The 20347-nt window shown below is 47.1% G+C and overlaps 1 protein-coding gene across 3 annotated transcripts in view; it reads left to right on the top strand.

The window, feature by feature from the left end:
• LOC133124034 (pro-neuregulin-2, membrane-bound isoform-like) overlaps nt 1-20347 on the top strand; it is a 137788-nt gene that overhangs the window by 102209 nt on the left and 15232 nt on the right. For 2 of the 3 annotated variants that reach the window (XM_061234857.1, XM_061234855.1), the window contains exons 5-6: nt 11711-11769; nt 19215-19238. In XM_061234857.1, coding sequence (XP_061090841.1) covers nt 11711-11769; nt 19215-19238 — 83 coding nt within the window. Of the gene's footprint in view, nt 1-10975; nt 11053-11710; nt 11770-19214; nt 19239-20347 lie in introns of all 3 variants that reach the window. The other variant, XM_061234856.1, reaches the window with a different exon arrangement.

Genomic DNA, 20347 nt, shown 5'->3' with positions numbered 1-20347 from the left:
ATCTATCATAATATTGTGTTTTATTAATGTCCGGAATGGCCAACTCTACAGTGTCACAATACCCAAGTTATTTTTTTTAAAGGCTTGAAAGTCGCAACTTTTGTCAATTTTGTTGCTATACAAAATGGGCTTAGATTCTTTGATTCTCTCTCTCTCGCTCTCCCACACACACACACACACTCATATTTATTAAACACACGTGTTGTTTCTGCTCACTCTTAAGGGCTGCCAAACCCTCTTCCTAGAAATCTAGCATCCGGTATGTTTTCACTCCAACCCTAACAAGGCACACCTCATTCAACAGCTAGAGATCTTGTCGAGCTGCTAATGAGCAGAATCATGTGTGCTGAAGTATGGTTGAAATGAAAACCTACAGGACGGTAGATCTCCAGGAACAGGGTCATACAGCCGTGCTCTAAAGTAACAAATTTGCATCAGAGTAGAAACATTTGTGTGCACGCAAGTAGGCCTATACATGCGTACACACATATAGTCACAAACACATGTACACACACACACACACCACTTGGCAGAGAGGGAGAGACAGGTAAAAAGTATTAATGTGGGTACCTGGCACACTGCCTTGGGATCTCTCTCTCTGTCACACACACACACACACACACACCAAATGATAGGTCTGGTGGTGTGAGTGTGTGTGTGTGTATGTGCGTGTGTGTGCATGCATGTGTGAGTGTGTGTGTGTGTCTGTGTGCATGTGTGTGTGAGTGTGTGTGTGTGCATGTGTGTGTGAGTGTGTGTGTGTCTGTGATTGTGCATGTGTGGGACACTGTGAGTGCATGTTTGTGTGTATGTGTGTGTGAGTGTGTGTGCGTCTGTGACTGCGCGTGTGTGTGACACTGTGAGCGCATGTGTGTGTGAGTGTGCGTGCCTCTGTGATTGTGTGTGTGTGTATTAATTCGGGTACCTGGCCTTGGTATCTCTCTCAGCCCATCTCTCACACACCCCTCTCTCACCCAATGAACTTTTTCTCTCTTCACCCATCTTTCTCCTCTTCTTTTCCCTTCCTTCTCTCACGTATAATCTCATCTTCTCTTTTCGTCCATTTTCTCACGTCTCTCCCTCTGACATACGCACGTAGGAATCTCTTATTCGTTCACTCACGCTGATATATATATTTATATGTGGTTTTTTTTTCGTCTCGTTTATTTTCCCGGTGACAAGTGAGGACAGAAGCTTGCGCGTTTCAGCCGCGGTTGTTTGCGCCGGATGAGTGAGCGATGGCCGACTTCTAAATGTCACGTCCCGCTGGTTTAGAGGAGAAACAAATATTTACGACAGTTTGAGGCCTCCCTACGAGGGGAAACCGAACCGCAGCTTGCGCGGGCCGTTCCGAGAAAAGCAGGCGGGGTTTTTTTTCGCTGGCGGGTCGCGACAGGTGGCGCGCACATTCGCTCCCGGAGAGGAATTGTTTCGCTCGGTTAGCGCTCGTAAAGATCGGCTGAAGACGGCCGGGCAGGTTCACCTGCCGGCCTTCAGAGCCCTGAGCCCGTCGAGCGGTTCCGTTTTTGGACAGGTGGGAGAGATCGAGTAGGGCTCGGGTAACCCGGTGACGCAGTGGGGTTGTGGGTTTGTGGGTTTGTTCGCCAGATGGGGCAGTGACATTGAGAGTGTCCAGCTGTGGAAGTGCGCTGTACTGTACGGGGAAATGTTCAGGCTCTGTAGTTTTCTCCGGATAAGCACGTACGCCGAATTCCATGAATTCCGTAACGTATGCATTTTTGGGAGGTCCTAGACCAGCATGCATTTCCCGAGAAATGGCTGTCCGTGTCCAATTTGTTCAATAAAAGCATGTTGGAGATAATGCATTTAATTATTTTTATTCAGTGGGCATAGGCTGTTCATCATCTGGGGTCTATGTGAGCAGTGTCCCTGAAGCAGAAAGACCTTGAACACTTCAATATTAGCTTATTTATCAAAAGTCATATCATCATCCCAATATTCAACAGCGCTATGGCGTATGCCATATTTTCCCGCAGCCCTACTTGTGTTTCAGAGGCGAGGGCCCACATTGGTAGTGGAGGTTCCAGCAGCGAGTGTAATTGGTCAATACTGTTGGCCATTCAACAGAATTGAAGGCAAGCCAATGCCAGCAAAGCTCTTTAGTGGGTCACCAGTACATCATGGGGCAGTAGATGATTCCAGCAGAAGTCTAAAATAAAAGGACAGTATGTAAAGATGCTAGAGACCGTGTTCGTGTGAACAAACCTTGTTCTCTTGGCCAACTTATCGCGCTTTCCATGAAGAAAGAACAAACATGAATCTCTCTCAATGTGAGAGACCCTCCTGGACCATATCACTGATAGATAGAGAGTGAGAGATAGAGAGAGAGAGATGGCATTGATAGAGATAGATGTTATTGTTCTGTATTGTTACATTGATCATTTATCGTCCTTATTATTATATTATTATTATATGATTCAGTTAATTGATGGATGTATGCTTTGGCAATAATTACATTTGTAATTTGTGCCAGTAAAAGAGAGGGAGGGAGAGATAAAGGGGAAAGAGAGAGGGGGGGTAATGAATCTCTGGCCGGCTCTGACATTAGCTGAGTGAGGGTTGGGGGGGAGAAGCTATTAGCAGCGATGGTATAAAAAAAGAATTGAGTTTCCCTTCACAAGTCACTAGGCACTCAAAAAATGGGGGGAAAAGGGGACATTTTGTAAGAGGAAAATGCAGGTCGTCAGGTTTCCTGTAACAGTCATTCTCTTTAGAAGGGTGGGTGCCAGAGAGGCAGTTTAAAGTTTAAAGCTTGGCCAGCGAGAAGCAGCGCACGCCCAATGGACAGGGGACTCCACCAGAGAGGCACCCCTGCTGAAACAGACCAGTTCAGACCAGTTCAGACCAGCTCAAACCAGCTCCCAGCTCAACATGGTTTGACCAGGTTGACCTGCTCGTACCCAGCTAGACCAGCTTCATGACCAGCTTGGGCATGCTGATTAACCAGCTCATACCCAGCTAGACCAGCTTCATGACCAGCTTGGGCATGCTGATTAACCAGCTCATGCCCAGCTAGACCAGCTTCATGACCAGCTTGGGCATGCTGATTAACCAGCTCATGCCCAGCTAGACCAGCTTAATGCCAGCTTGGGCATGCTGATTAACCAGCTCATACCCAGCTAGACCAGCTTCATGACCAGCTTGGGCATGCTGATTAACCAGCTCATACCCAGCTAGACCAGCTTAATGCCAGCTTGGGCATGCTGATTAACCAGCTCATGCCCAGCTAGACCAGCTTAATGCCAGCTTGGGCATGCTGATTAACCAGCTCATACCCAGCTAGACCAGCTTCATGACCAGCTTGGGCATGCTGATTAACCAGCTCATACCCAGCTAGACCAGCTTCATGACCAGCTTGGGCATGCTGATTAACCAGCTCATACCCAGCTAGACCAGCTTCATGACCAGCTTGGGCATGCTGATTAACCAGCTCATGCCCAGCTAGACCAGCTTAATGCCAGCTTGGGCATGCTGATTAACCAGCTCATACCCAGCTAGACCAGCTTCATGACCAGCTTGGGCATGCTGATTAACCAGCTCATGCCCAGCTAGACCAGCTTCATGACCAGCTTGGGCATGCTGATTAACCAGCTCATACCCAGCTAGACCAGCTTCATGACCAGCTTGGGCATGCTGATTAACCAGCTCATGCCCCCCAGCTAGACCAGCTTCATGACCAGCTTGGGCATGCTGATTAACCAGCTCATGCCCCCCAGCTAGACCAGCTTCATGACCAGCTTGGGCATGCTGATTAACCAGCTCATACCCAGCTAGACCAGCTTCATGACCAGCTTGGGCATGCTGATTAACCAGCTCATACCCAGCTAGACCAGCTTCATGACCAGCTTGGGCATGCTGATTAACCAGCTCATACCCAGCTAGACCAGCTTCATGACCAGCTTGGGCATGCTGATTAACCAGCTCATACCCAGCTAGACCAGCTTCATGACTAGCTTGGGCATGCTGATTAACCAGCTCATACCCAGCTAGACCAGCTTTATGCCAGCTTGGGCATGCTGATTAACCAGCTCATACCCAGCTAGACCAGCTTCATGACCAGCTTGGGCATGCTGATTAACCAGCTCATACCCAGCTAGACCAGCTTAATGCCAGCTTGACCAGCTGAGTTGTGAAGCTGGATGTTCCAGCAGGGACGTCCTGCTCGTTGTCACAGGAAGCACCCACTGGCCGTAGGGTGCAGTGAGGACAGTCCCTACGACAGCCGGCCAATGAGCTGCGGGCGGAGGCGGGAGCGCCGATAACTCAACAGCTGCGGCTAATTCAGTCAGAGCGGCGCGGGAGTCCGGAGACGGGATAATGCAGTGGCGGTCTGCGGGGAATAGCCCCGCCACGGCGCTCGATAACCGGCCCGGCTCCCGCCAGCGTCACTCACCGCCGAACAAACCCGCCGGACAGAGCGCGCGCCTAATTTACGCTCCCCTCTGTCACTTTCAGACTTCTGGAAAAGAGAAGGAGAAACGTTAACAAACGACCCGCGGCCCAGCTCTTGTCTGTGCCGTCGGGGCAGGTGTGTAAGTCATCACGGACACACCCCGCGGATGTTTCCACACGTAGATCATGTGTCTGGGAGCGTGCGTACGGTGCCCCAGTTCTTGCTTTGTTCCCCGCCCGACTCCTTTCCAGGAATCTCTGCGAGAGGGATTAGCTTGTTGAGGGATCCCAGCTATAATGTTGAGCTTTACAGTGAAATGTGGATACCAATAAAATGATGTTTATCTGGAGTGAAGGAAAGTGTCAGGCAGTTAGCCTCTGGAAAACTGAAGCCCTGGATCTCTTAACCCAGCGTTGCCCGACCGTGTGCCTTGGAGGGCAGAGAGAGCGTGTTTTCACTGCAGCCACTGCACCCACTGAATTCACTAATCAATCAGAGACTAACCGGCTAACGGGTGAACTCAGCTGGTGTAGTGACAGGTTGGAATGGAAACCTGCACACAGCACAGTACTCTTGGTCGTCCATGACACATGCATGGGCACCGCTGTCCCACCCATTTGTAGAGTAGGTTTTTATTTTTTTTCAATGTTTTTTTTTTTACCATTTTTCCCCCCACAAAATTCTAAATCAGTGTTCAAGAACTCCACTGCTTTCAGTCGCCAGTTGTGATTGTGACACCAGCGGTTGAATGTTCAGCTAAGAACAATATAGTCACATATTTCCGGTCTCAAACCTTACAGTAGAGGGTTAGGTGTGTAGTGAATGACTGAGCTGTGTGTGTGTGCACTGTATTGTTGAGCCGTGTGTGTGTGTAGTGTATTCTTGAGCTGTGTGTTGTGTGTAGTGTATTGTTGAGCTGTGTGTTGTGTGTAGTGTATTGTTGAGTTGTGTGTGTGTGTAGTGTATTGTTGAGCTGTGTGTGTGTGTAGTGTATTGTTGGGCTGTGTGTGTGTAGTGTATTGTTGAGCTGTGTGTTGTGTGTAGTGTATTGTTGAGCTGTGTGTTGTGTGTAGTGTATTGTTGAGCTGTGTGTTGTGTGTAGTGTATTGTTGAGCTGTGTGTGTGTGTGTGTAGTGTATTGTTGAGCTGTGTGTTGTGTGTAGTGAACCAGACCTGAAACTCGGTGGAACGACGGGGCGGGGCAGAGGAGAGGATTCATGTCAATCAAAGTCTGATTCATCAGCTCTCCGGGGTGCTCCATCAGGGTGATGACTGCCGGGCTGTCTGTCATCGGGAGACAGGCTGCACGGTGCGGCACCGGTCTGAACACATGTCCCCCCCACACTGTCCCCCTGGGGGCTGTGGGTCTGACACATGTCCCCCCACACTGTCGCCTTGGGGGCCCCCACACTGTCGCCCTGGGGGCCCCCACACTATCACCCTGGGGGCCGTGGGTCTGAACACGTGTCCCCCGCACACTGTGCCCTGGGGGCCGTGGGTCTGAACACGTGTTCCCCGCACACTATCACCCTGGGGGCCGTGGGTCTGAACACGTGTCCCCCGCACACTGTGCCCTGGGGGCCGTGGGTCTGAACACGTGTCCCCCGCACACTGTGCCCTGGGGGCCGTGGGTCTGAACACGTGTCCCCCGCACACTGTGCCCTGGGGGCCGTGGGTCTGAACACGTGTCCCCCGCACACTGTGCCCTGGGGGCCGTGGGTCTGAACACGTGTCCCCCGCACACTGTGCCCTGGGGGCCGTGGGTCTGAACACGTGTTCCCCGCACACTATCACCCTGGGGGCCGTGGGTCTGAACACGTGTTCCCCGCACACTGGGCCCTGGGGGCCGTGGGTCTGAACACTGCACACCCCCTTGTGTTGGGCTGAAGTGTGAAATTGTTGTACGTGAGCTCCAGGGACCCCTGTTAGTTTGATCTTGATTGAGGGGCTTTGCTTTGTCGAGCCATTTTCTGAACAGACAAATTACGCTACATACTGTAGTTGCAGAAAGTAAATCCACACACATTGACACCCCTTTCCTACCCCACTAATGCTCATTTTATTATTAGTGTAGCCTTGCCTTAGTTTTTCCCATTTCCACACTTGTGAAAATCTTTTAATTAAAGTTTCATCATGGTCTGAATGACTTTTCTTCTTACCTTCAATAGGGGGTTGCCTTCAATGCTCAACAAAAACTAAATTGGACATAAAAGCGACATCAAATTAATCCTCAACCGTGCACACATGTGGACACACACACACACAGACGCAACTCAATTACTTTTTGGAGACAATTTCGGGCATTGCGAATTGTGATTGAAAGTGGAATTGAGAGCACTATACCAAATGCTTGATCACCATCTGCAGCCTGAAAACAGTATGTGACATCCTGTAAACGCTCGGCCTTGCATTTGATTAAAAACCGCCGCCGGTCTTTGGAGGATGTTGTTATTCATCGAGTGAAAAAACCCAGATTAATAGCTGTGGTTACATTGAGTCCGTGCAGAAATACAGTTTTTGGAATGGAAATGGCATACATCACTTATTGCAGATGAAGTCATTGTTAAATGTTTCATACATTTCCCCCCTCTATTTAATTTGCTTTAACACTGTAAACATCACAACTGCCCGGAGAAGCTTTTTATTTTTGACTGAATGCTGTCCTTCCCCTTCAGGTGACTTAAGCATCCTTACCAACACTAAGGATAACACCCCCCATTCCGCATTGGATACGGTTATTCTTTTTCAGAAACACTGAACACCCCCCTTGGGTGTGTGCATAAGCACCTCCCACCTCCACCGTACCCCGAGCTGAGAGACAGGGCCAGTCCATCATCTGCACACTTAAATACATACCAGAGACTCCCGCCCCACCCAGCATCGAGACACAGGACGCAGGATAAACTCACTATAGAGCAGGGTCACTGTCTGCCATCAGCACAGGCTAGCATAGAGACACAGGACACAGGATAAACTCACTGTAGGGCAGGAGCACTATCCGTGCACAACACAGGCCAGCATAGAAACACAGGATGCAGGTTAAACTCACTGTAGCACAGGGGCACCACAGGCAGGGAGGACACAGGTTAAACTCACTGCAGAGCAAACACCCTGTCTCCAATCTGCACTGGCTAGCATAGAGACACAGGACGTAGGTTAAACCCACTGTAGTGCAGGAACACTATGATCTGCACAGACTAGCATAGAGACACAGGACACAGGTTAAACTCACTGTAGAACAGGGTTACTGTCTTCGATCTGCACAGGCTAGCAAAGAGACACATTAAACTCACTGTAGAACAGGCTGCTGTCTGCACAGGCCAGCTCCATTAGCTCCATTAGCAATGGTATAACGTCCTGGCCACAGCCGGCTGCTACAATCACATGATTGTCTCTGAGAAATGAACCCCGACCCCCCCACCTCTGTAGCCTCCGACGGTGCATCAACCACGGCCGTAAAACAGCGAGCCAATCGTCAGATATGAAACAGGTCAGGTATGAAACGGATTAAAATCGCCGGGAAAGCTGGACAAGGCATGAGCGCGGTCCAGAGGGGGACGCGGTTATTCGCAAGCCGCTGCAGTTTGCTTCCTAGGACCCCTCGTTAAACTGTTTCTGATTATGTGTCTGAATGCGCATTGTGGCATGCTCTCGTAAAGAACAACTCTGCTCTGACAGGGGTGTTAAATCATAACGCGTCCAGCCAAAACTGTAAAAGTGTGCAATTAAAGCGGGTTTATGGCCGACCCATGTCAGAATGTCCATTGCTTGGCAGGTTACGCCGTTTAAAATTTTTTTCATGAGGCAGCAGTGACGGGGATTTGGTGAATGAGCGCTGGAATTCTGGGAAGTTTAACATTTTTTGCTGACGGAGGGCAGACTGTAGTCTCTGTGAATCCAGCCTCACAGCAAACTAGATAGGTAGATGGGTAGATAGATAGGTAGATAGATCAGCAGCCATTTTGCGGCAGAACGCTCACAACACACTAGCTGGAGAAGTGGAGAAGGAGAGAACAACCTTTGTATGTACAGTATATCGGATCAGGGGAGGATTAGCTGATATGGGATCTTTAATGACCGCAGAGAGTCGGGACCTTGGTTTAACGTCTCATTCAAAAGACGGTGTCTCCCACAGCGCAGTGTCCCCATCAATGCGCTGCTGGCCGTACCATCCAGAAGAACCGTGTGTTTTTCTTCACCACGAGAGTGGCTTTACCATCCCGGACATCGTGGCCGTAGAGAGAGCTGTGTCTCCGCACTGGTCTGTCTTAAAGGGCGGTTTGACCAGCATGAACTGTGACCTTCTGTGTCAGTGGTCTTAGAATGGAGTTTAATGAGAAACACTGAGGACAGAGGGAGAGAAAGAGAGAGGGGAGAGAGAGAGAATGAGTGAGTGTGAGAGGAAGGGGAGAGACTAAGAGTGGCGATAGAGGGGTGAGAGACAGAGAGAGAGGGGAGAGAGAATGAGAGAGTGTGAGAGAAAGGGCGGAGAATGAGTGGCGATAGAGAGGTGAAAGAGTGAGTGAGAATGGATGGAGAGGTAGATTCTCGTATAGTATTCCTAGAAGATGAGTCTGCCTCTGCTCCACTTTGATCACTCAGTAGTTTCTGCGGTCCGTCAGTCTGACAGGGTATTACTGTACCCCTCCCCATTACACCTCCGTGTCACATAAAGCACATATCCTCCGCACGGCAGATAATGCATTCCACATGTCCGTGTAAAACACCGTAATCCCCCTCACATCTGCAGAGGGCGCCGGGTGTAGTCCGTGTGCACCCGGGAGCAAGTTCACATGTATTCCGGTGTGTTTGTATGAAAATGTGCAGTGTGTGTTTGCGTTTGACGGTGGGCGGATCGGTGGGGGCGTGTTCGCATGTGCCTGCGTGTGTGCATGTGCATGTCTGCGTGTGTGGGTGTGTGTGGGTGTGGGTGTGAAGGCGGCTGTATGTGAGTGAGATAGAGCGAGTGTGTGCGTCTGTTTGTTTGTGAAGGTGGGTGTGTTAGAGAGAAAGTGTGTGCATGAGTAGGTGGGTGGATGGGTGTGTGTATGTGTGTGTGTGTGTGAATTGTTTCTGTGTGTGTTTATGTGTGTGAGAGGTTTGTGTGAATTGAGCTATTTCCCAGGGTCATTTGTAAATACCCTAAACCACGTGTTGAAAGTTATAGATTCGACTAAAACTGTTCTGTTTGATGAGGCATGTCAGAGTTGGCTTGGCATGTGACCCCAGCAGGTCAAGGGTCAGAGTTCAGACTTACATGCACCTCAAACACAGGCTCATTCCTCTCAGATCTGTTTAAAAACTCCTCTGTATTTGTTTTCCCATTTCTGTCTTTTAAAGAAGTGCGACTTTCACAGCCATTCCATCATTATGTTTTAAAACCCTCCTGCCTGGAACACACAAAAGGATTTTATTCTCAAAGCAATTATATCATTTATATCATTTATATCATTTGAAACACAATTTGTTTGGTGTTAGTTCTGATTTGGAAAATGACTGAAAACTTGTTTCCTCACTGTTAAGTGTTGAAAGTACATTGCTGTTATTAAATAACAAAAAAGCTTTATTAAAGCTTTTTGGATACTTCAGGGTCTGTCCATTGTAGAAAAGGTTAATTGCAGAAATGAGTTTGCGCATTCTGGAGACCTGCCCACGGTAAGTGTGTGCTTATTGACGGTCACAGGTGTCAGTGAGATTTAACACAGCATAGACAAAACAAACATCCAAGTGAAAATATTTCACAGGTTTAGAATAGCTTCACTGACAGGGGTTTTGTGCCTGTTTGATCCCACTGTAAATCACTGACATATCGATATGTCTCAGTATAAGTCAATATATGTCTCGCATGAAATCCAAAATACAAGGAATATGTCACAGCATATTTATGCAGAATCTTTCAGCATCACACTATTTCATGTACATATCTGCAGGCATAGTGTATTATTATTTATTCAGTGTATGTTGCTGGATAATGTTTTGGCAGAAGTAAAGTATCTAAACAACATATTGACTATGTCACGAACTGAGCCATATTTCAGTATTTTACTGCCTGTTAATTACCTCGTACTTACTGTGCAAATATCAGGTACTTATTAGGTAACTATTTTGATTTCAGAGGTAAGTACTATGACATGGACTGTAAAACATATTTACATAGTACTTACATATGATACTTACATACTGACTTTGTTTCATAGTGCCTACAACTGAAACTGAAACTGAAACTGAAATCAAAGTAGTTAACTGATAATTAACGAGTGAAAGTGATAGTCCTGCATCATTGTAATAAAGGGCTTTGAGTGTCTAGAAAAGCGCTATATAACTCCAATGATCTATCTACCTGTTTATCAATCTACACCGTAAATACTAGGTAAATAATGGGCAGTAAAATAAAACGTTACCCTATTTCCCTGCATGTACGCAGTGCCTTTCGACCTGTCTGTAAAGCATTCCTTGTGTTTTGGCTTTCTGTTTTTAACGCCGTGTTCCTTTGGCGCCAGAAGGGGGCGCTGCACCTCTGCATCCCGGGCCCGTGTCACGTGTCCCTCTCTCCCTCCCCAGGTGTCCGTCCGAGTTCTTCGGGCCCCGCTGTCTGCAGACAGAGCCGCTGCGACTGTACATGCCCAAACCGTATAAAAGTATGTTCACCTCGACGGGACCAGCGCAGAGCCGCGGGGGGGAGATTACCACTGAAGCCTGTTAGCTCCCATAGGTTTCCTCAGAGCCGGGCCGCCATTGGCCGGCTGGCGGACGCATTGCAGTGATGTCACCGGTGGAATCCTCGCTGCCTCTGTCTTCTGGGTTGTGCGCTGTTCTAATTCTGTTTCTCTTCTCTCTGCTCTCTTGTTTTCTCTCTCCCTCCCTCTCCCTCTTTTGTGTTCTCTCTCCCACTCTCTCTCTCTCTCTCCCTCTTGTCCTTGCTTTTTCATTCTCGTCGTCTCCACCTCTAATTCTCTGTCTTTCTCTTTCCCTCTCTTTTGTATTCTTCTTTTCTCTGTGCTCGTCTCTCAATCTCATCATGCCCTCTCTCTCATTCGCTCCCCCCGCTCATTCTCTCCCCCCTCACTCTGTCCCCCTCTCATTCTCTCCTGCCTCTCATTCTCTCCCTATTTCTCTCCCCCTCATTCTCTCCCCCCTCTCACTCTCCCTACCTCTCTCACTCTCTCCCCCTCTCATTCTCTCCCCCTCTCTTTCACTCTCTTGTACTCCCCCCCTCTCTCTCACTCTCTCCCAACTGTCATTCTCTCTTGCTCTCTCCCTCCCTCCTTCCTGTGGCACTCTGTTTCCCTCCATCAGGTGTCCAAATAACTTTACCGGAGATCGCTGTCAAACCGACGTTATGGCCGGTTTCTACGGTACACTCCCTTCTTTTTCCTCCTCCTCCTCCTCCTCCTCCCTCTTCTCGTTCTTCTTCTGGCTGTTTGTGGTTTGGAGCTGCATGTACTGTGGGGCTTGTGCTGTGGCATGCTGGTCTGTGTCGGCCGTCCTCCATCTTAACCCCTCGATACTCCTGCCGCTGTGTTCCGCGGCCGGGCCAGGGTTCTCTTACCCCGGCCCAGGTCTAAATCCCTCTGGCCACGTTCGTCTAAATGTTCCAGATCTTTCCATGGAAGTGAAACTCATTCAATGACTGATTCCCGCATTTCATCATCAGAAATTAGTGCAGTGCAGCAAAAGCATGCTCTCGGCAATGCAGCCATCTATAGAGATACAAAACTGCATGTGTCTTTTGTGGATGGATATAATCCCTAAACTAGCCACAGAATTCTTGTGTGTCTGATAAGTGTCTGCATCTCAGAATTTGTTGAGAAGACTCAACAATAAGTATTGATAAAATCCCACGGCTTTAATAATTTAAATCTAAATAAAACCACAATCATTTATATATATATATGAAATATTGCACTGTGGAAGGAAACTGAAACACAAATATTATTTCATTTAAACGTCCAGAAGCATGACTAATTGGCTCAGATGTTGAGGAGGGAGTATTAAATATCTGGTGCTTTTCTTCAGCGCAGAAGTTGGCAGTTATTTTGGGCCAACATTCCAGTGAAATCATACCGTAAATATCTTTTCATACTTTTTTTTACCCTTTAGAGTTTTGCAGAAAGTTTTTAAGCTGCCCACCTGTGTCAACAAATGTTTGCTCTGAAGAAACTCCAAACAAAATAAATGAAAAGACTTAGTCAGCTCTGGTTCACCGCCAAAGGGAACAGCCCAATGGTTTAATATGCACACAAGAACATCTAACCGCTGTAAGATATAAGTGCTGTTACGCAATCTCTTAAAATAGTTTACTGCGTGCGTTTGCCTTTATGTACATCACAATGCACTATCAATCTTTGCTCATTATAAAAATATGCTATTTGTAATATGAACGTGACATTTTTCTTAAGAATTATTGCGTTGCAAATGCGAAAATAATGGCGACGCTCAAGATAATTTGGAATAAAATATTCCGAAATGAACGAAAGTTATGAGAAATGTGTTTCATTAAAAAACCCGAGGGAAAAATCTGGATCTGTGGGGAGAAAAGTATTCATAACTATTAAAAGCCACGTGACTGGCTCGATCTGGCAGGGTGGACCGGCCTGTGGCTGCAGGTTCGAGGCGTGGCAGGACGCATTTCGTGTCGTAGAACCTCCTGCCCACAATGCACCAGTCACGCGCATCCTGCCAGCCGCAGTAGCATGCGTGCCAGGTGAGGTACACTCCGGCCGTCGCCCTTAACCAAGGAAGGCACTGGCTCAGGACCGGAGTCGGTCCCTGGGCACTGCACTGAGGCTGCTCACAGCTCCTAAGTAACTAGGATGGGTAAAATACAGAGGACAAATTACCCCACAGGGTCCAATAAACTCTACTTAACTTGAGTTTTATTTAATCTCCTGTGACCCAGAAGAAAAAAAAGTATTTCACTTTGCCTAATTCCTAAGTTTTCTCGATTCCCCCGTCTACATTTATTTTTCTTGCCAGTTTTCCTAGCTTAACGGTGGAGCTAGGAGTCGATAAAAGAGCAAGAAAAAGAAAAAAGTGGAGAAAAATAAGTGATTGGAATGAGCCCATTGTGGTACAAGCCGCCGTGAAACTGGCAGGTTATCAGAAATTCGGTAATTATCGGCTTTTCGTTCCAACTAATCTCTGCACCTGCTGATTTCACTAATTATCACACCTTAAACCAGACGGGAGGGAAGTAATTAGTGAAATCAGCGGGAGTGGTGAGTGGTTGGAGTGAAAACTGACGTAGTCATAGTCATGAGCCTCCATGGCATGTGATCGGTCACTCGAATCATCTAAAATATCTTTTATCACACACTCAAATATCTAGGTCACTTGCAAAACACTAAGCACTAATTCTGAAATGGTATTTTTAAATGTCCAGAAAGTGAACTGTCCCTTTAAATACATTTAGAAAACGATAATGTAAGTAACTGTTAGAGTAACAGTACTTACTAAATGGATTATATGATTATATACTAAGCCACTTTATTGCATGCTTGCTTTTATTCCGTTCGGTTTAGAATGTTGTAAAACATTAACTCGCAATTTCCTCGAAGCAGAAATATATTGTAACACTTAAAAATTGATTTTACGAAACATTAATCGCGTCGCCACGGTAACGTTGGGATACCCCTTTGTGTGACCAGCATTGCATGAAAATCCCGAGCCACCAGATCTGAGCATGAGCAAGTAGCTAGCGCTAAACGCATTGCAATGCCGAGGAATGGTGCATGGCCCGTTAGCCTAGCGCCTCCACAGTGCGGTGGTGCCGGAGGGAGCCTGTTACGATGAGGAAAGCCCCTGTCTTTTCCCAGGAACATGGGGCCCAGACCTGACTAATCAAACCCAGAGTGCATGCTGGGAACATGGGCTCAGGCATGACTAATCAAACCCAGAGATGTCCTCAGGGTGGTCTCTGGGGAGACAAGGCCCCGCTGTCATGAGTAATGTTCCTGTAGATGAATCTGAGTCACACACAGTCACAGAGTCGTAGCCAATCACCTGCCTCGATCTTCCGGGTTCTGTCTCACTCAGCGCTCTGCAGAGCAGCACTGAGCTGGTTGACCAATCAAAACAGAGAGGTTCCTTTGAAAGCAGTTAGTGTTGCACAACTGCATTCATCAATCCGGACGTCAGCCATATGGCCAGAGAGCAAATGTCCATTGTTTTCATGTAGTTTAAAAATAGGCAAAAATAAATACTGTCAGGAGACTGTTTGACTTCTGCAACTGTGGTGCGTGTTTGTACCCTGCTGTAAAACTTACACAAACTACGAATAACAATATATAATGAATAGCTATTGTTTTATCCAAAAGAGCTGCTTGACAACGGAGAAAAGAAGCGTTGACACGTTCTTGTTTTAAGTTACATCCTCCCAATCGGGTCCTTAGTTGACGACAGAGATTGTCGGCCAAAGGACCAAATTGTGAATGAATACACTTCCTGTGGAGGATCCACCCCTATTCCCATACCGGAGGTGATGTTGTCTCCCAGTTTCATTTCACCGGACTCCCCGTTGCACAGTAGATGTTAAAGGCCGACTGGTCTATTATCTGTATATTACGGCTCTTACAGTGTTGCTTTGCCCTTGAGTGTTTATTCAGTCAGATGAACAGCTCTGCTGTAGGTGCCAGGAGCCGCATCCGGCTTGCAGACCTCCTGAGATTTAAACTCTGCTGATGCTTGAGACAGGTGGCAGACATGGACAGTATGTATCCTGGGTATAGAACTGGTCCATTATCCCTGCCCGTCTCACTGTGGCTGGGTGCCATGCTGAAGTGCTAGTTTAGCCCCTCCCCCTCCCTGGTGTACAGGAAGTGGGCTGGATGACTTGCCCTCCTTCAGTGGTCGTGGTCGTCAGCACGCAGTCCTGTCTGCAGTGATGCGTTCTCTCCCCCCACTGCTGACGTGGCTGAAACGGTCATAATGAGATTACAGGGCAATGCTTCTGGAGAGCCCTCCCTTCACACACACACACACACACACACACTTAAACAAACACACACATATACACACACGCACACGCATACACACTCAAACACAGACACACAGACACACACACACACATATACACACTCAAACACACACACACACACTCTTCAGGGCTGCTCTACGGTAGAGTTTGCAGGCTGCAGCCCTCTCAATGTGTGCAGCTGTGCGGTTATAGCTGCAGGTACGATGCAGATGCAACACCACACACACACACACACACACACACACACTGCACCCCACACCACTACCCCCCCCCCCCCCCCACTGGCCTAGCTGCTGGCAGCCTGCATGTTGTCATGACAACAGTGCGAATATTCTGCAGACCAGACTCTGTGTGCTGTCAGGTAGGAGGGAAGGGGGGGGGGGGGTTCACCTAGCAGAAGGCCTCCCTTTTTCTCTGAAAATCATGCAGAATCCAAACACAGGCATATAACGTACCTTAACCCCCCCCCCCCCCCCCCCCGGGCCCCCTAAAAGGACAGTGCTCTGGGCTCGCTATCCTATTGGAATTTCTGTTGGCCTTCTCCAGCTGTGGGCCCCTAGTATAGTCGCCACCCTTCACCCCACTGGCACCCCACTGGCACCCCACAGACCCCTTACTGGTCGGGGCAGTACCACAGCCAGCCCCAGCCGCACTTCTACCATGGGAGTTTCCCCCCACAGCCCGAGCCTAATTGGAGGAGAGTTTTTCTGCACTAAAGAGCCTTTTGTAATGGAGGTGGGAGCTGAGAGTAACAATCACACTAAACAGCCATTTTACGGAGGGGTTTCCCCTCCCCTGGCTCCTGTCTCCCCCTCCTAACAGTCCTGAGAACTCGACGGGACTCGACTCCGCTCAAAGATCCTACTTTACTTTCGCCCCCGGAGCTGGACGCTGTTCACGCACGACCGCCCGCCGGCCCGAAAGTGCTCTCTCCCTTTCCCCAAACAAAACACAAATCCGCGTTCGCCTGCCAGGCCAATTAGCCCGAAATGTCAGAGTAAGAACCCGGCAGAAACAAAGCAAAGGTTTTGGAATTTAAAGGTACTTTAAAATAGCACTGTACCCCCACCCCCCTTTTCCCCACCACCCCTACTCTAATCCTTACCTTCAGGGTTTGTTGCTGTCAAGAATTTGTCAGTGAGTCTGACCGAATATTACAATTAGCGAAGCGGGAAAAGACGTGCCCGGCTCTGACAGCAGTTGTCGACGGCTCTCTGATATCAGCAGATTTCGGCGCACGATTCTAACGAGGGTTTCGTGCCGGAGAGCTGATTAGCACCAGAGCGTCTGCCCTGAGACTGATCTACATCTCCGCACCAGGCCTAAGGCTGTGATGTGTACTCTTACTGGTGTAATAACGGAAGGAAGTGATCTATATCAGCGGGGTTGCTTTGTTCGGTGATGACAAGGTCTGTCGTCTTAACCCTATTTTAATCGCCCTGTATTAAACCACGGGGTATGTTACCGTAGAATGGACAAATTATCTTTGCATGTCAGTATGGTTAGCAAATAAATGAGACAAATACCCAACAAATTGAACAGAATATAAAACAATTACACTTACTGTATGTGTGCAAGACAAAGAGAACGAGCAAGTTAACCCCATGAAGTAATAGATGGCGAGGTCTTATTTAGTACAGAGAAGAAACAGGAGTGTCCATGCTTTATGGATTGTTAGCGATTGTTACAGACCCACTGTCCGCAGTGGTATATGTGAGCTTACATCTTGTGATAGTTACAACTGTGTCACGATCTTTGTTAGTACCTGTGATTTATGTTCTTATAGCTTGTATCAGTAACAGACCCGTTGTCCTTTTAGCAACTGTGGTGTGTGTGAGTTTGGTCTGCTATTTATGGTTGTGAAGAGCCATCGTCATTTGCGCTAGTTGTGTATGTATGCTATTTGTAGTTTGTGTTAGCAACACTTTTAAAGCCGTGGTGTTTGTTGGCAACAGTGTTGTATCAAGCAATACAACAATGCCGTGTTAGCAACAGTGTTGTGCGTCATTCTTGTTGTCTGCAGTTAACTGTAGTCTTTAGTAGAATTGTTGTTGTGCTCAAGATTTCAGCAAGCTGTCAACTCCTCAGCCTTGAGATCAAGGAACCCTGTGTCCAGATATTAAACTTTAAGGAACATTCTGGGAGTCAAAGGAAATGTTGTCTGGGTTATTGTGCTTGCCTGTCAACAGCAGTGCCCAGTTGTGTGAGGTGACTTAATTTGACACAGGAATTTCTGGCTCTTAATTTGACAAGGGAATTTCCCTGTGTCATACAATGGAAATAAAAAACAAACCTCCAAGATGGCCGCTGTTACTATGTGCTCTCGTGTGTTTACAGTAATGTGTCTGGAGAACCGTTCAATCAAACCGGGAGTGAGGCTGTACCACAAGACCGTTCTGATTTTCACAGGGGTTGAGAACAGAAAGAAACTGTATTTCAGCCATTCTTAGCATTACAATGTCAGGGGAGAACATTTGCTTTCTGGCTGTCAAAGTCTTCCGTCCGGGTGTCTCTGACTCACCTCATCTGTCTTCTGTTGATTTTTGTCATAATTGTGTGGTGACCCAGATATACACTATGGCAGGCCTTCAATCTAACTCCGTGTGCTGCTTTGTCCTTAACCTTGAGTAATGACTTAAGGCATGCGTGACTTTTTAATGCACATATTTGTACATAATGTTTGCCATTCGTTTCAGTTCTGCCAAAACCACAATGATGGCTTGACATTAAAAGGAATGTAGTGCTTGCGTAAAAAGCTGTGACTGAACTTTTCGGACAATGTGCGGCCAGTGAATGTCAGGCTGAATGTCTTGTTGCGTCCATCCTGCGTGTATAAACCCAGTTTTCAATGGGGTTTATTTATCCATTCTAATTTGATTTTAACTATTGACGTAAAGCTTAAATAAACATGGGACGCTGGCGATAATCCTAAAATTTGGAACCACTTAATCTCATCTGAGTCTCTGGTTTCAGTATGTCCAAATTAATACGCTGCAAATGTGCCCAAAAAAACACAGACCTGCAGAACAAACAAACAAAACAAAAAACTATTTACGTAAATATAGAAACCACTGGACAATAACTGATTAACCTAGAATAGGTTTGCATGGCTAAGCATCCACGCAAGGTAAGATATCTGAACAGCATTTGATGGATTATTCTCTGTCCTTAAATATGTTTGGAAACTTTTTTTTAAATAATATGAGTACATTGCTTGGACTGTGTTCTGTCAGTTTGCATATTCAGGCATTACCACTAATCTCCTGCCATATTTCATATTAAATGCTGTTTAAATTTTTTTCATGTATATATAAAAAAAAGAAAAAAAACATTAACAGATGCCAGAACACAAACTGATGTATTAAGCTATTCAGTTTTTGGTACTAGTGGCAACATAACTTACCTTTTTTTTTTTTTTTTTGTTCCTGTTTTTCTTTCTTCATGTTCGAAAAGGAATGCAGTGCTCTTAAATCTATTTTTGTTTTGTCCCCTTTAACGTTACCCCAGAAATCAGATCTAGATATGTCAGTAAGTGGCGTGGCTGTCTCCGTTCTGCATGTGTCCGGGTTCCTCTGTGCTGCTTGCTTTGGGGCGATGCGGAGCTGCTTCTGTGTGTGTGTGTGTGTGTGTGTCTATCTGTCTGTCTGTGTGTGTGGTCTCGTCCGCTCTCACCTGTCACTCAAACGACCTCACGCCCTCACCTGTCTCTGTGACCTCACGCCGATCACGTGGAGCACATGTATGTTTTCTGTATGTTTGGAAGATCTCTTTCTGAAACTGTTTTCTTTTTTCCTTTCTTTTTTTGTCAACTTTCTGCCCTGGCAGAGCGTCTCGGGATTGAGTTTATGGGTATGGAAAAATCATTCATTTCAATTTTTTTTTTTTTACTTTTAATAGTAATTCTAGTAAAATTACATATAGTTTTTTCTTTTAAGTTTGGAACTGCATAGATTTTATTTTCTTAAGTTGCCATTTTTTCCCCATTCTTTTGAGAGGCTAAAATGAACAACAACAAAAAATATGAATCTGTCGATCCTTTGCTAACACTGTTGACATTGCAGTACCCGCCCCTTCCCTGCTGAAAAAAACAGCTCAAGCTAGGTTTTGAAACGGTTGGTAGCTGGTTGACCAGTTAGACCAACTCAGGCAAAGTTTTGAAACAGCTGGTAGCTGATATTTCAAGCTGGTCATAGCTGGATTTTCCACCAGGGTATACTAGCAGCGTAGCTCCCTCAAACCTTAAGGCTTTTATCTACAGCACTCATTATTGCTTGAGCAGAATTTAGCATCTGGGGGGGTTGAGGGTGGGTTTGGGGGGTGGCTGGGGGTAAAGGAGGGGGGGGGGGGTGGAAAAAAACTGAAAACAGCAGCAGAGATGGGGCGTGTGTACAAACACACTGTGTGAACTTTTCCTAGAGTGAGCGTGTTTACTCGAGGAAGACATGAGTTTATGCTGAGAGACCAGATTTGTTACCCCCCTCCCCCAACAAGAGCTCAACACAGTGCCTGAGTCAGCCCCTGTCTAAACTCTGCCTGTGAATCACTTGGAAGGAGGGGGGAAAAAACAAAAAAACACACAGCTATCTTTCCTGCAGTTGCCCTGATGCTCGTCATGGTGACAGACCCCTTTTATTTGGTTAGAGGCAAGTCACGGATGCCGCCCCCCCCCCCCCCCACACAGGTCAGGACCCCACCCCTTCCCCAAACACTGTTCCTGCCCCAGTACACCTTGTTGGTGCCCCCTGGGCGCACAGTGTATGTCTATACCCCTGGATTGGCCTTGGGACCCAGTATCTCGGCTTGGTTCTGTCATATACATCACGTTACCACTCTGGTCCAATAACCTGTTAATCTAGAGGGGAGAACTAAGTGGTTTTATGCCCGTGTGGTTTGTGTGTTTTTACCATTTGTATCCATGTGTTTGGGGTTTTACTTCAACACAGTATGTGACTGTCTAG

Source organism: Conger conger, chromosome 3, assembly GCF_963514075.1.
Source record: "Conger conger chromosome 3, fConCon1.1, whole genome shotgun sequence".
Lineage (NCBI taxonomy): Eukaryota > Metazoa > Chordata > Actinopteri > Anguilliformes > Congridae > Conger > Conger conger.
This window is presented reverse-complemented; position numbering and strand designations above follow the sequence as displayed.